Source organism: Miscanthus floridulus, unplaced genomic scaffold (assembly GCF_019320115.1).
Source record: "Miscanthus floridulus cultivar M001 unplaced genomic scaffold, ASM1932011v1 fs_568_2_3, whole genome shotgun sequence".
Taxonomy (NCBI): domain Eukaryota; kingdom Viridiplantae; phylum Streptophyta; class Magnoliopsida; order Poales; family Poaceae; genus Miscanthus; species Miscanthus floridulus.
The window spans coordinates 23970-37237 of NW_027096945.1; the positions used below are offsets into that span (position 1 = coordinate 23970).

Consider the following 13268-nt stretch of genomic DNA (forward strand, 5'->3'; position numbering starts at 1 on the left):
CGGTTTTTATGGGAAGTAACAACCTAAATGCAATCCATTCAAATCTCGGTTTTTATGAGCCTGAGTTTTGCATATTCAGCCGCCACGGTTCAGTGTGTAAAATTTTACAGACAAATTCCTCGTGCCTGTAAAATTTCCTTTCTTTAGATTATTCATATTTAAAAATACTAGTAATTTATAAAAAAAAATAAGTTTTTTTGTTACATAATGGCAAACATGATTCGTGGAGCTAAAAAAGACAGAGGATGACATCTGCACGGAGCCCAAGGCAAGCAAAAATTCTACTGCGGCTGCCGCTGCCGCACCTCCATAAATTAGCCTCTCCTAACAACTTGTGCTTACGCCCTTGTTCGCCTCCCGGCGGCGTCTTCCTCTTTACTCCCGGTCTCCCTCCCTCGTCGCCGTCCATCCGCACAGCTCAAGCCTACTCACTCCACTGACTGACTGGGTGTGCGGCGCTGAGTGTGTGCATCGGCCATCAGCAGCCCGCGCGGCGCCAAAACACACAAACTGCTCCCCCCACGCTGGCGCTGGGTCGCCCGATCGCCATGCGCGCGGCGGCTTCCTCTTGGCGTTTCTAGATGGGCTCCTCCTCGCTCCTCCTCTTCCCCTCGTCCTCCTCCGCCGCATCCACCGCCCCCCACTCCTTTCCCCACTCTCATGCCACCACCACCGCCTCCACCTCCTCCTCCCACTCCTTATTGCCGCCGCTGCCTTCCCCCCACCTCCCTCCGCATCCTCCGTCCTCTTCCTCCCAAGACCACTTCCTCCTCCACTACCTCCACCAGCTAGACCGCCAAGAAGCCGCCGCTGCCTTCGCCATGGTCCGCAAGCGCCCCGCGGCCCACATGGACCTCCCGCCGCCGCGCCGCCACGTCACGGGCGACCTCTCCGACGTCACGGCTGCCGCCGCCGCCGCCGGTGGTAGTGGTGCCCCCTCCGCCAGCGCGCAGCTGCCCGCGCTGCCCACCCAGCTCCACCAGCTGCCCCCCGCGTTCCAGCACCACGCGGCGGAGGTGGACGTGCCCGCGCCCCCGCCCCCAAACCCGGCGGCCCATGCTCATCAGGCCCAGGCGGGCGGCGAGGCGGCGGCCGCGTCCACCACCGCGTGGGTGGACGGCATCATCCGCGACATCATCGGGAGCAGCGGCGGCGCCGCGGTCTCCATCACGCAGCTCATCCACAACGTTCGCGAGATCATCCACCCCTGCAACCCCGGCCTCGCGTCGCTCCTCGAGCTCCGCCTCCGCTCCCTCCTCGCCGCCGACCCCGCCCCACTGCCGCCGCCTCCTCCGCCTTCGCAGCAGCAGCATGCTCTCCTGCACGGTGCTCCGGCCGCCCCCGCGGGGCTGACGCTCCCTCCTCCACCGCTTCAAGACAAGCGCCGCCACGAGCCTCCGCAGCAACAGCAGCAGCAGGAGGAGCCGCATCCGGCGTCGCAGTCACCCAAGGCCCCGACGGCGGAGGAGACCGCGGCGGCCGCCGCCGCCGCCGCAGCCGCAGCTGCCGCGGCCGCGAAGGAGCGGAAGGAGGAGCAGCGGCGGAAGCAGCGCGACGAGGAGGGGCTCCACCTGCTGACGCTGCTGCTGCAGTGCGCGGAGGCCGTGAACGCGGACAACCTCGACGACGCGCACCAGACGCTGCTGGAGATCGCGGAGCTGGCCACGCCGTTCGGCACCTCCACGCAGCGTGTCGCCGCCTACTTCGCGGAGGCCATGTCGGCGCGCCTCGTCAGCTCCTGCCTGGGCCTGTACGCGCCGCTGCCGCCGGGGACCCCCGCCGCTGCGCGCCTCCACGGCCGCGTCGCCGCCGCGTTCCAGGTGTTCAACGGCATCAGCCCCTTCGTCAAGTTCTCGCACTTCACCGCCAACCAGGCCATCCAGGAGGCGTTCGAGCGGGAGGAGCGCGTGCACATCATCGACCTCGACATCATGCAGGGGCTGCAGTGGCCGGGACTCTTCCACATCCTCGCCTCCCGCCCCGGCGGCCCGCCCAGGGTGAGGCTCACCGGCCTCGGCGCGTCCATGGAGGCGCTCGAGGCCACGGGGAAGCGCCTCTCCGACTTCGCCGACACGCTCGGCCTGCCCTTCGAGTTCTGCGCCGTCGCCGAGAAGGCCGGCAATGTTGACCCGGAGAAGCTGGGCGTCACGCGGCGGGAGGTCGTCGCCGTCCACTGGCTGCACCACTCGCTCTACGACGTCACCGGCTCCGACTCCAATACGCTCTGGCTCATCCAGAGGTACTCCATTTTCTATCCTGGGCCTTGGCCTTGTTTAGATTGCAAATTTTTTCAATCCGGACACTGTAGCACGTTTCGTTTGTATTTGACAAACTTTGTCCGATCATGGACTAACTAGGCTCAAAAGATTCGTCTCGTGATTTACAACCAAATTGTGCAATTAGTTATTTTTTTTACCTACATTTAATGCTTCATGCATGTGTCCAAAAATTGATGTGATGGAGAGAGAGTGAAAAAACTTGGAACTTTGAAGCCATCTAAACAAGGCCCTTGTTTAGATTGAGAAAAATTTCAACCCGATGAATAGTAGCACTTTCGTCTTATTTGGTAAATATTGTCCAATCGTGGACCAACTAAGTTCAAAAGATTCATCTCGTGATTTCCAACTAAACTGTGCAATTAGTTTTTTTTTTTACCTACATTTAATGCTCCATGCAAGTGGCTAAAAATTGATGTGATGGAGAGAGAGTGAAAAAACTTGGAATTTTGGGGTAATCTAAACAAGGCCCTGCCTTGCTTCCATGTCAAATCTTGATGCAATCATGACCAGTTTTCAGCCAAGGCCTTGTTTAGTTCCCTTCAAAGTTCCAAGTTTTTTCACTCTCTCTCCATCACATCAATTTTTGGACGCTTGCATGGAGCATTAAATGTAGGTAAAAAAAATAACTAATTGCACAGTTTAGTTGAAAATCACGAGATGAATCTTTTAAGCTTAGTTGGTCCACGATTGGACAATATTTACCAAATAAGACGAAAGTGCTACTATTCATCGGGTTGAAATTTTCTTCAATCTAAACAAGGCCCAACACTCCGATGTGACATTGGATAATGTGTGAGCCGCACGTCAAGCATTAACTCGTGCTAGTACAACCATTCTAAAATATTCCTTAAGGTTTAGTTTATTAATAAAAAAATGCGTTTTGGAGCTCAGAAAGCTTGTCATTATGACCAACAAACTTTCTAGGCTTAAAAAGGTTGAATCTTGACATGCTTTTGAGATGATACTGTACTGTAGTCTGTAGTAGAGTATCCTCCTCCATGGTCTTTGGTGATCCCAGAGCCACAAAAGATAGATTTCGCTTGCATTTGGTTAGTGGATGTGTTCAGATCACTAGGAGATGAGGGAGCTGAAAGTTCTTATCATCATGACCAACTTTCCATGCCAAAAGGTTTCTAGTTCCAAGTGCCAGGACGATGATTACTGACTGAATGGAATAACTGTCATCTTCTACCACTAATCACCATTTCTTAATACAGAACTACTAGATCATCATCATCAGGAAGCTAAACTCAAAAAGGCTTATCAAAAGTGTTGTCTTTCTTCTCCAATGACTGTCATGCCAGTAGTACTACATATCTGTCCATTGTACTTTTAGTGAACCATCTCATCTCAAGCATGAGATAAACATGTACTCTAAACTGCAATGCCCTTGATTTGATGCATCATTAAAACCGCTAAGCGATGCCACGGATCGAGTCCTGTGACTGTCCGTCCTAGCGTCGTCGGCCTGGCAATGCCATCAGACAGAGACTCAGAATCGAATGGTTCTCACAAAACGCACATCCTGACTGACGACTCCTGTCCCCCCGGCCCGTTGGATTGGACCACGGGGATTCTATTGTTCATTGATTCCATCCATGGACCTGCAGGCTGGCCCCCAAGGTGGTGACAATGGTGGAGCAGGACCTGAGCCACTCGGGCTCCTTCCTGGCGCGCTTCGTGGAGGCCATCCACTACTACTCGGCGCTGTTCGACTCGCTGGACGCGAGCTACGGCGAGGACAGCCCCGAGCGGCACGTCGTGGAGCAGCAGCTGCTGTCGCGGGAGATCCGCAACGTGCTGGCCGTCGGCGGGCCTGCTCGCACCGGCGACGTCAAGTTCGGCAGCTGGCGCCAGAAGCTCGCGCAGTCCGGGTTCCGCGCCGCCTCGCTCGCCGGCAGCGCCGCGGCGCAGGCGTCGCTGCTGCTCGGCATGTTCCCGTCCGACGGGTACACGCTGGTGGAGGAGAACGGCGCGCTCAAGCTCGGGTGGAAGGACCTCTGCCTGCTCACCGCCTCGGCATGGCGCCCCATCCAGATGCCGCCGTGCCGTTGATGAGAGTTGTTTGTTACTACTACTACAGAGCTAGTAAATCATTGTTAGTTACCCAGTGGTAGATCTTCTTTACGGCTTCAGAGGTTCTGTTCTGCCAGTTCGTTTGCATCTGTAGCTAGCTGCTCGATTTGGTTGGTCATCAGTTCTGAGATAAGAAAGCGAAAACATTTCTTCTGATCACTAATTGCTGGAGTAGGTCCATTCACAGTGATAGTTACTGATGTAAGCTTAATTAGTTTAAATGGTAGATCTTGTTCAGCTGTCCATCGTTTTGTTTCAGCAATGTATCACCAGTTAGTCCTTGTTTTTAATTTTGGTCTTTTTATTTAATCACTGTTCATCACATAGACTATCTGCTGCCCTTTATGAGTTTTAGTTAAGATTCTTGCTGAGAATGTAGCATAGTTTGTCAGGGAAGTAGCCACCAAGTATTTGCGGCTAGATCAATGGGATCCTAATTCCATGTTTATACATTTTTTTGCCAAAAAGAAAAAAAGATCCATGTGACCATGTCTAAAACTGAAACTATAGTACTAGTCCATGTTCAACTGTTCCCACTGCCTTTCCATAAATAAAAAAGTGTTCCCGCTGATTATAGCCTTGTGGAGTTGTACTTTACTGCAAATTTCAGTGTCTTGATACTACTAGTACTCTTCATTGGTGGAGTTCCACGCTTTCTACTAGTGTGGATATGCGCTGTCTCCTTCTAACATCGTTTTCAGCTTTTCTCCCCCCCCTCCATCTCCATGACTCCATGAGCTGAGGTCATTAGCGTGTCAATTCTTGCGTCTTGACATTCTGACCACTATTTCTTTACCCGGTCAGTCGTGCACATTCCATAAAGTGATGTCTGATGAGTGTATGGGGACGCATTTTGTACCGTCCCCATCAAGCGATCTCACTTGACTACTTTGTTTAATTAGCGCATTCAGATTAGAACAGCCTCTCCGAGCGTGCATTATTTAGTATGCAAACTACTAGTCGACTGCGTTTTGCTTGTTTAGTTTACAATTACAAGTGTTGCTGTTGGTGTTGAGATCAGAAGTGGGGCAGGAGGGAATTGTTGCTAGTGTCTTTTTTAAGATAGAAAAAATTGTTGCTAGTTAGTGGCACTGGCCCCTACCTTTAGCTTAGCTATGCTTTGCTTCCTAGTCACATTTCCAAACTGGGTTATCAGCCAATGTTGGAGGAGACCATCACATTCATGGATGACTTGGCTTGAACAAAAAGCCTTTTGCTTGGCCCCACAGCGAGCTAGCCACTGGGGGGTGGGGCCATGCCATTTGCAGGACTGTCCCTCATTATGGAGGGTGAGGGAAGCAAATAAAAGGCACTCATCTCATGATCTCATCCCAGCGTCCCTAGAAAAGAGAAGATAAGAGACGAGAGATGGGGAGTTGCTTGTTGTGTCTGTGGTGTGCTGGTGTGCCTCTCTTGAGTCTTGACATTTTCCATGATGGGGATTGGGGAATGGGTCTTCTCTCCTGCTGGCTGCTGTTGCTGCAAGCCTGCAAGTCTGCAAAGCTTTTGTGCCCTGTGCTGCTCTCCCTATGTTTTCTTGTCCCAGCTGGAGGAGAGGAGGAGAGGTCCCCCAGCAATGAAGAGTCCTTTTCTCGCAGCAGAAGCCGTGCCCGGTTTGCTTGTCTCTTCTTCTCTTGTTGGGGTAGCTTGTAAGTGGCCTACTGGCAGGTCAGCAGGTCGGAAAGAAAGAAAGCCTTGTTGCTCAGCTCAGCTCAGCCTTGGACCAGCACAAAAGCTACTGCGACATCGATCTCTGCACTGGTTTTGGCCTTTGGGGGAGTGATGATGATAGTCCGGCGTTGTTGTTGGACGTGCCAAACCCATTCGGGGAAGGGGAAGCCGGGAAGAGTAGAGCAGCCTCAGCCTCAGCCTCACCACAGAGCACACACGGTGCACAGTGGTTTGGTTTGATCTCATGTCTGTCATGTTCATCTTCTCATCCGATGGGGATGGTGGTGTTGTATGATTGCATCCTCAGCCATGTGCTGCTTCCGGCAAACCGACGGGAAGACCTGCATTGGCATTGGCATTGACAAACACTAGCCAGTCAACTTTAATAATGTATATACTCCTATGTAAAGTAAGTGTTAAAATTCAAGGATAGATTTAAGATTTACTCTATCAAAGAATTATATGTGTGCGGTGGTAACGCACATTTCTCAACCTCCAACTTACAAGTCATTCTAGTTTTCAACCTAAACTAAGAAACAGGGTAACGGATACCCTTGAACTACCAAAAAGGCCTTATTTAGATGCAGTCGGATTCACATCAATCCACAGGTGTTGGGGTGGATTGGAGTGGAACTTAAACTAAATTGCACTCCAATCCACTTTAACACATGTGGAATGAGATGAATCTGACAATATTCAAACAAGACCTAACTTGGATTCATAGGTAGTTTGATCTCTAAAAAATGATAATTAATTTATTCTAAATAAGGAAAAAAATATTATACTAGTTCTGGCTTCTTTTAAAAAGGTTATCTATTTGTTGGTTCAGAGTTATTTTGATCTTATTTGTTTTAAATAAATATTAAGCACGACAATGATAAAGTAATAAAGCAATAGGAACATAAATAAACATGTTCCAAATAATATATAGAGATCTTATTTAAATTTCAATAAAAGCATAGTATTGGGGCACCCCCTCCTGTTTCCCTAAAAAATATATAGAGATCTTAAATAAGAGGATAACATTTTTAGAATAAAATTAGAAACCAATTTTTTTTAGAAAACAGAAACCACCTATGAAACCAATCAGAGGACCAAATTCGTCTGGTTTTTACAATTGGAGGGTGTCCATTACCCGATTTTGTAGTTCAGAGTTCAAAACCGAACTGACTTGCAATTTGTAGGTTGAAAAAATGTACTTTACCATAATATCAATATAAATGGCAAAATGCATAAGCTTTTCTTTTCTTTTCTAAAGTAACAACTTACATTAAATTATTATCATGGATATTAAAATTTTTATTTTAAATGGATTGCTTCTCAGTATTGTGGTTCGGGATCGGATCAGGGGTTCATAGAGCTGGGCTGAATCATTGGTCTAAAAAAGTATCGTGGTTCGTAATCTTTTTTTCACTTCTGCACCGTGCTACCATTTTTTGTGTTTGGCATGCGCTTTGCTTAACCTTAGACTGACGTGCTTAGTTTGAATGGATTGCTCTTCAGCATTCCCGATCATGAATGTGTACGTTGTTTTGGGTTCTTTTACCCCCTCCCAATATGTTAACAGTGATTGTAGTATTAAGTCCCTGTCACGTCGGATGTTTAGACACTAATTTAAAGTATTAAACATAGACTAATTATAAAAATAATTGCACAGGTGGAAACAAATTTGCAGACGAATCTATTAAACCTAATTAGTTCATGATTTGATAATGTGGTGCTACAGTAACATGTACTAAGGATAGATTAATTAGACTTAATAGATTCGTCTACCAAATTAATCTCCATCTATACAATTAGTTTTTATAATCAGCTCATGTTTAGACGTGACAGGGACTAAACTTATCAAAACACCCCATTAGTCTAGTTTGAGGAACAAATGGTGACATTTAACAGAGCAGCCCAATTTTATATAGAAGAGCACACCGCCAACTACCTTCTTAAGTCCCGTTTGGATCCTCGGAGATTTTAAGAACGGGGATAAAACAAAATATCAAAATTCTAGAATCCTATCCAAATATATTAGGATTATAGAGGATTTTAATACAGAGGCATAAATCTAATAAAACATAAGAGATTGTTTTTTATTCAGATTTTAGTAGCTTCTGTTCTTTGCGCATTTGCTGTTGTGTTCGGGCTTTGCCCATCACGGAATGTAAAACTCTTTCCCCTTTAATTGATAGTTAGAGCTCTTATCGTTTGCTTCAATTTTGTTTTAAAGTAAAATGCACAGTAGGTTCTAAAAGTTTCGAGGCATTCTCGTCTGGGTGCTCAACCTAAAAAAAGCTACCACCTGAGTCCTTAATCTATTGCCATTGCACACCAACGGTCAGAAACCCGCCACGCCAGCACGATGCCTTGCTACAGTGGCAGCTGGACACCGTGGCTGTGCCAAATTTTCTATAAAAAAAAAACCCTATCCTATCCCTCTTTCTCACTCCTGGAGTCCTGGCTCCTCCTTCCTCTCCTTGAACGAACAGAGCAGGGGGAGCATCGGTCGGTGCCCGATTCCAGCCGCAGAGGACTCGGCGGCGGCGACCGGCCGGCCAGCAGGGTGCGCATACTACTCGTCTACAAGTCGCTAGCTAGCCAGACTGATCGATCGATGCCGGCAGCCGCATTAGCAGCAGCGACACCGGTGAGCCGGGTGGGTGGGTGAATGGGCCCATTGTGGTGGGCGCAGGGCCGGCGGGCCTGTCGGTGGCGGCGTGCCTGCGGGCGCGCAGGGTGCCGTGCGTCGTGCTGGACCGCGCCAACTGCATCGCCTCCCTGTGGCAGCGCCGCACCTACGACCGACTCCGGCTACACCTGCCGCGCCAGTTCTGCGCGAGCTCCCCAGGATGCCCTTCCCGGACCACTGCTCGGAGTACCCTACCAAGCGCCAGTTCGTCGACTACCTCCAGGCCTACGCCGACCGCTCGGGCGTCGATCCGCGCTTCAACCAGGCCGTCACGTCGGCGCGCTACGACCAGGACGCGGGGCTCTGGAGGGTGCGCGCCGGGGACATTCTCGCCGCCAAGGCCGCCGCTGCCGCCGCTACCACCGAGTAGATCAACCGCTGGCTCGTCGTCGCCACGGGCGAGAACGCCAAGCGCATCGTTCCGGAGTTCGAGGGCGCTCAGGACTTCGCTGGCCCTGTCTCTCCTGGCCTCCGAGTACAACGGCGAGGCGTACCACGACAAGCGCGTCCTCGTCGTTGGATGCAGGAACTCAGGCATGGAGGAGATGCCGAGAGCAGCGAGATCAGGAGCCGGAACCGCAGCTAGAGATGCCGCACGAGCGGGCTCGTGCCGCCGTCGTTGCCGTCGAGGAGAAGAACCTGGACAGCGGCATCGAGGAGGAGAGCAACGCGGGATAGAGGCAGCGAGAGGAGGAGCAGAACGCGCTCGCGGAGCAGCAGTCCGCTGCTGCCGGGAACCAGCTGCGCCGAGAAGCGCAGGAGGACCCGCAGGCCAACAGCGGCGACGAAGGGACGGAGGAGGAACAATGCGGCAGGGAGAAGCCGGAGGGCGAGGAGGAGCCAAGGAGAAGCGCTCGTCGTCGGTATCATGGTCCAGCGGAGAGGCCGACGGCAGCGATGGTGACAAGCCGGCCGTGTGAGTCGGAGCACGCGGTGGGCGTGGATGGAAATGCCAGTCAGGACGATGGCCGCAGCGTCGAGGTTGAGGACTCGCTCACCACCGAATACCGCATGGAGGCGTGGGCGACGCAGCTGACTAGTCCCACCGTGAGACGGGCCGCCGCTTGGAGGGCGGTGAGAACGACGGCAACTGCGCGGAGAACACCGACGGCCCCCTGCTTTGCTCGTTCAAGGAGAGGAAGGAGCCAGGAGTTGGAAAGAGTAATAGGACAGGGGGTTTTCAGAAAAGTTGGCACGGCCACGGTGTCTATCTGCCACTGTGGCAAGGCCACGTCAGATGCTGCGCTGGCGTGGCGGGTTTTGGACCGTTGGAGTGCGATGGCATTTATAACAAAATCGATCAAATCATAAGAACATAAGTACAAAAACAATCATCGAAGTGATCAAATTCCTGTACTTAAGATCACATAATCCCGGTAGTCCGGAAATCACGAAGGATTTCAACCAACTCTCGACATACAAACCAAGACCGTAATGATTCAACACAACACATCATCAGTTACAACATTTCACAAGTAGCATTCGGATTACATCCATCAGAGTTCAAATAAATATTACAAACCAAGTTTGAATTTGCGGAAGCAACATAGTTTAGTACATAACTTCATAGTTTTAAATACATTGCCAGATCAGAGTCATGTCCCACAAAAGCATCATCAGGTACGAGAACTAGTAGAGACCGCGCCCAACGGTCTAGTCTTCATCCCCAGCTGGGAGAAGGCAATACTTGTAGCAACCAAAGTAGAACTGGTCATCTACAACAGGCGGGAGATAAACCCTGAGTACGAGAAGGTACTCAGCTAGACTTACCCGTCAAAACCAGAAATAAAAGACACCAAGGGTCATGCAAGGCTTATGAGGTGGGCTAGCTTGACACAGTTGCATAAAAGAGCTTATGATTATAGTAACCAATTTAAACTTAGCATCAAGCTTATCATCATTTACCTATCCACTAGATTAGCACCTGTACTAGAGCACTCACTTATTAGGAGCAAACAATATTAACCATAGCAGGTATAATAAGGCTGTCATCATCATATCATCATTTTCGAACCATTAGGTTATTTAGTGTATCTATTTTGGAGATAAGCCCGTCAAGTTCTCGCTAACCGGGAGAGACGACGACTCGAATCGGATTACAACTCAGCTGAGGGGGTATTCCTAACTCTCACCCTGGCATACTTAACAAGGGTAGCCGTGGGTCACCTTTAGAATAACTCAGGAACCAAATTCGCGGGTTCGATCAGCGCCAGCACTCTCAGGGATTACCCTTCTGCCAGGACGATCAGGACTTTTAAATCACCTGCCCTTGGACTCACGCCTACGGCTCCCTTCCGAGACGTACTTTATACTTATCGACTCCCGGCCTAAGGTGAGTTACTCGGCTTCGCGGTCGGTCATCGGACACGGCCAACTAAGAGAGAGGCATGCGTTCAATATGAACAGGAAATGCTCCAAGATTCAGTCCTTAATCGACACAGACGGAGTCACTGCAAACCGGCAAGCCTCCGTCCGGTCTTCATTTCAATTAAGACTGGTTCTTTTCCACGATAGCAAATATAGCCAACCGTGCCATATGTATCTTCCTATATCTCACAGGTGACATGAAATCACCTAACTTCTACCGGGTTTAAGCAGGGCTAAGCACTACACGAGCCTAAGCTACATAGGATTCAGGGTATCAATATCTGGACAAGGATTGGATAACCAATGCAGCAAGTGTTTGCATCCAACACCTAAACTTAATGCAACAATATATATGTAACAATAATACTTTAACTGCATTTCGAAAATTAGGAGGCTTAATATGCTCCGGGGCTTGCCTTTCACAAAGTTGCACGGACGGTGATCCGGGCACTCAACGGCGACCTCGTCTGGCACTTCTCCTGAAGGCTGCACTTCCTGAACCTCCGGTGTTGGCTGCTGCTGCTCGCTCGGTTCCTCGAATTCCAGCAGTGTTACTCCCTCCAGTATACCTATTGCATGCCGATGCACAAGATAAATACCATGGATGCATAAGGAATGACATGATGCTCATGATGAATGAATCACAGTAAGTGTTTACGAAAGCATCACTGGATACTCGTTTACCGATTTAAAATAGCTCTATTCAAATTACTTTAAAACATGGATCTAACTTAACTTGAAGAACAAGATCAACTTACCTAACTTGCATAACCTAAGATAAAGATGATCATCTTCAGTTAAAGGCCTAACACCTAGGAACATTAACACAAGTTTAGGAAATATTTAAGGCATACTTAAATCAAAGTTAAGGTTTTACATGCAACGAGTGGTTCCTTAATTCAATCATAACTAGAGTTCTATAAATCCAAATGACTTGTATGAGGACATTCTGGAAAGCTTATGAAATTCTCTACAGATCATTTGTAAACAGCAAAGCATGATTCTTACGTTAACTAAATCGAATTCCAGTAAACCTAGAATCTGTCCAGAAATGACAGGGTTACTAAATTAATTATTTAATGATAATGCAAAAGCATAATTGGACCAAACCAAGTTTACCAACATGTTTTGCATACCAGAGAAACATTAGAAAGTATAGTGCCAACTTCTAAATAAATTATTTAATATCCTTTCCAAATTTATTTAGTTAATTAGGTGATTAAAGTAATATATAGTAAAACTATTCAGAAAAATCTACAAAAATTACAGTAGTTATCTCATGCTTCACATAGACTACCATAAAAATTTCAAAGCCATTGAGCAAACAGAACTTGCTGTACCCAAAATAACAGGTGGCATGTTTATTTTTAGCATAATTAGGAAATCCTATTGAAAAGTGTCAAGCAACAAATTTCACATTTTTCCTAACATCATTCTAGCATAAGAATATCACTCACCAAATATTACCCTTACTGGATCTATAGAAAAATTATGAAAATTCACACAAGATCCATCCATGCAAACAAGAGAATTTTTATAACTCATACATACAGTGTCTAAAATGTATGAAAATTTAACTACAAGCTATTCATGATATGAGCAGTACACCATAAAAATTTCATGCCATTTGGAGCTACATAGAAAAAGATATAATTACCCCTATTTCTTTCATGATTAAAAGAGATAATTAGCAACTCCATTTTTCATAACAGAACATAGCATAATTTATATTTTTAATTAAAACTAGACATTATCATGAACTCAACAAAATTGGAACCACATCATTTGAAGCCACCAACTAGGAGATACATATTTTTGAATCTATACACAATTCTGTGAAAAGAATAAAACAGAAATGAATTTGAAACCCTAACTCTACTTGCTGGGCCGGCCCAAACAGATCCGGTGGCCCACAACGCATGCGCAAGCAACGCCAGCATGGCCCAGAACAGCGCAGCCCAGGCAGGCTCTCGCCTTTGGCTCGGCGACTGACGAGTGGACCCCACGAGACAGTGAGACAGGCAGGGGAACGGAGGAAGATGACGGCGTAGCTCGTCGCCGGTGACTCCTCCGGCGAGGCCAGCGGTACATCGGTGCTCGCCTCATCAATGCGCATCTAGCGGTGCCATCAATTTTGGCTATCACCGCAGCAAGAGGGGGTGGTGACAGCCATGGCGGCGCTCGGCCACGGCTCG

General features: G+C 48.6%; 1 protein-coding gene across 1 annotated transcript; it reads left to right on the forward strand.

Annotated features, from left to right (window-relative positions):
- Positions 1 to 313: 313 nt before the first annotated feature.
- Positions 314 to 4660, forward strand: LOC136532275 (protein SCARECROW-like). Its single transcript, XM_066524878.1, has 2 exons — positions 314 to 2239; positions 3890 to 4660. The coding sequence occupies exons 1-2, from the start codon at positions 582 to 584 to the stop codon at positions 4332 to 4334; spliced, it is 2103 nt and encodes a 700-aa protein (XP_066380975.1). The 5' UTR covers positions 314 to 581; the 3' UTR covers positions 4335 to 4660.
- Positions 4661 to 13268: the final 8608 nt, after the last annotated feature.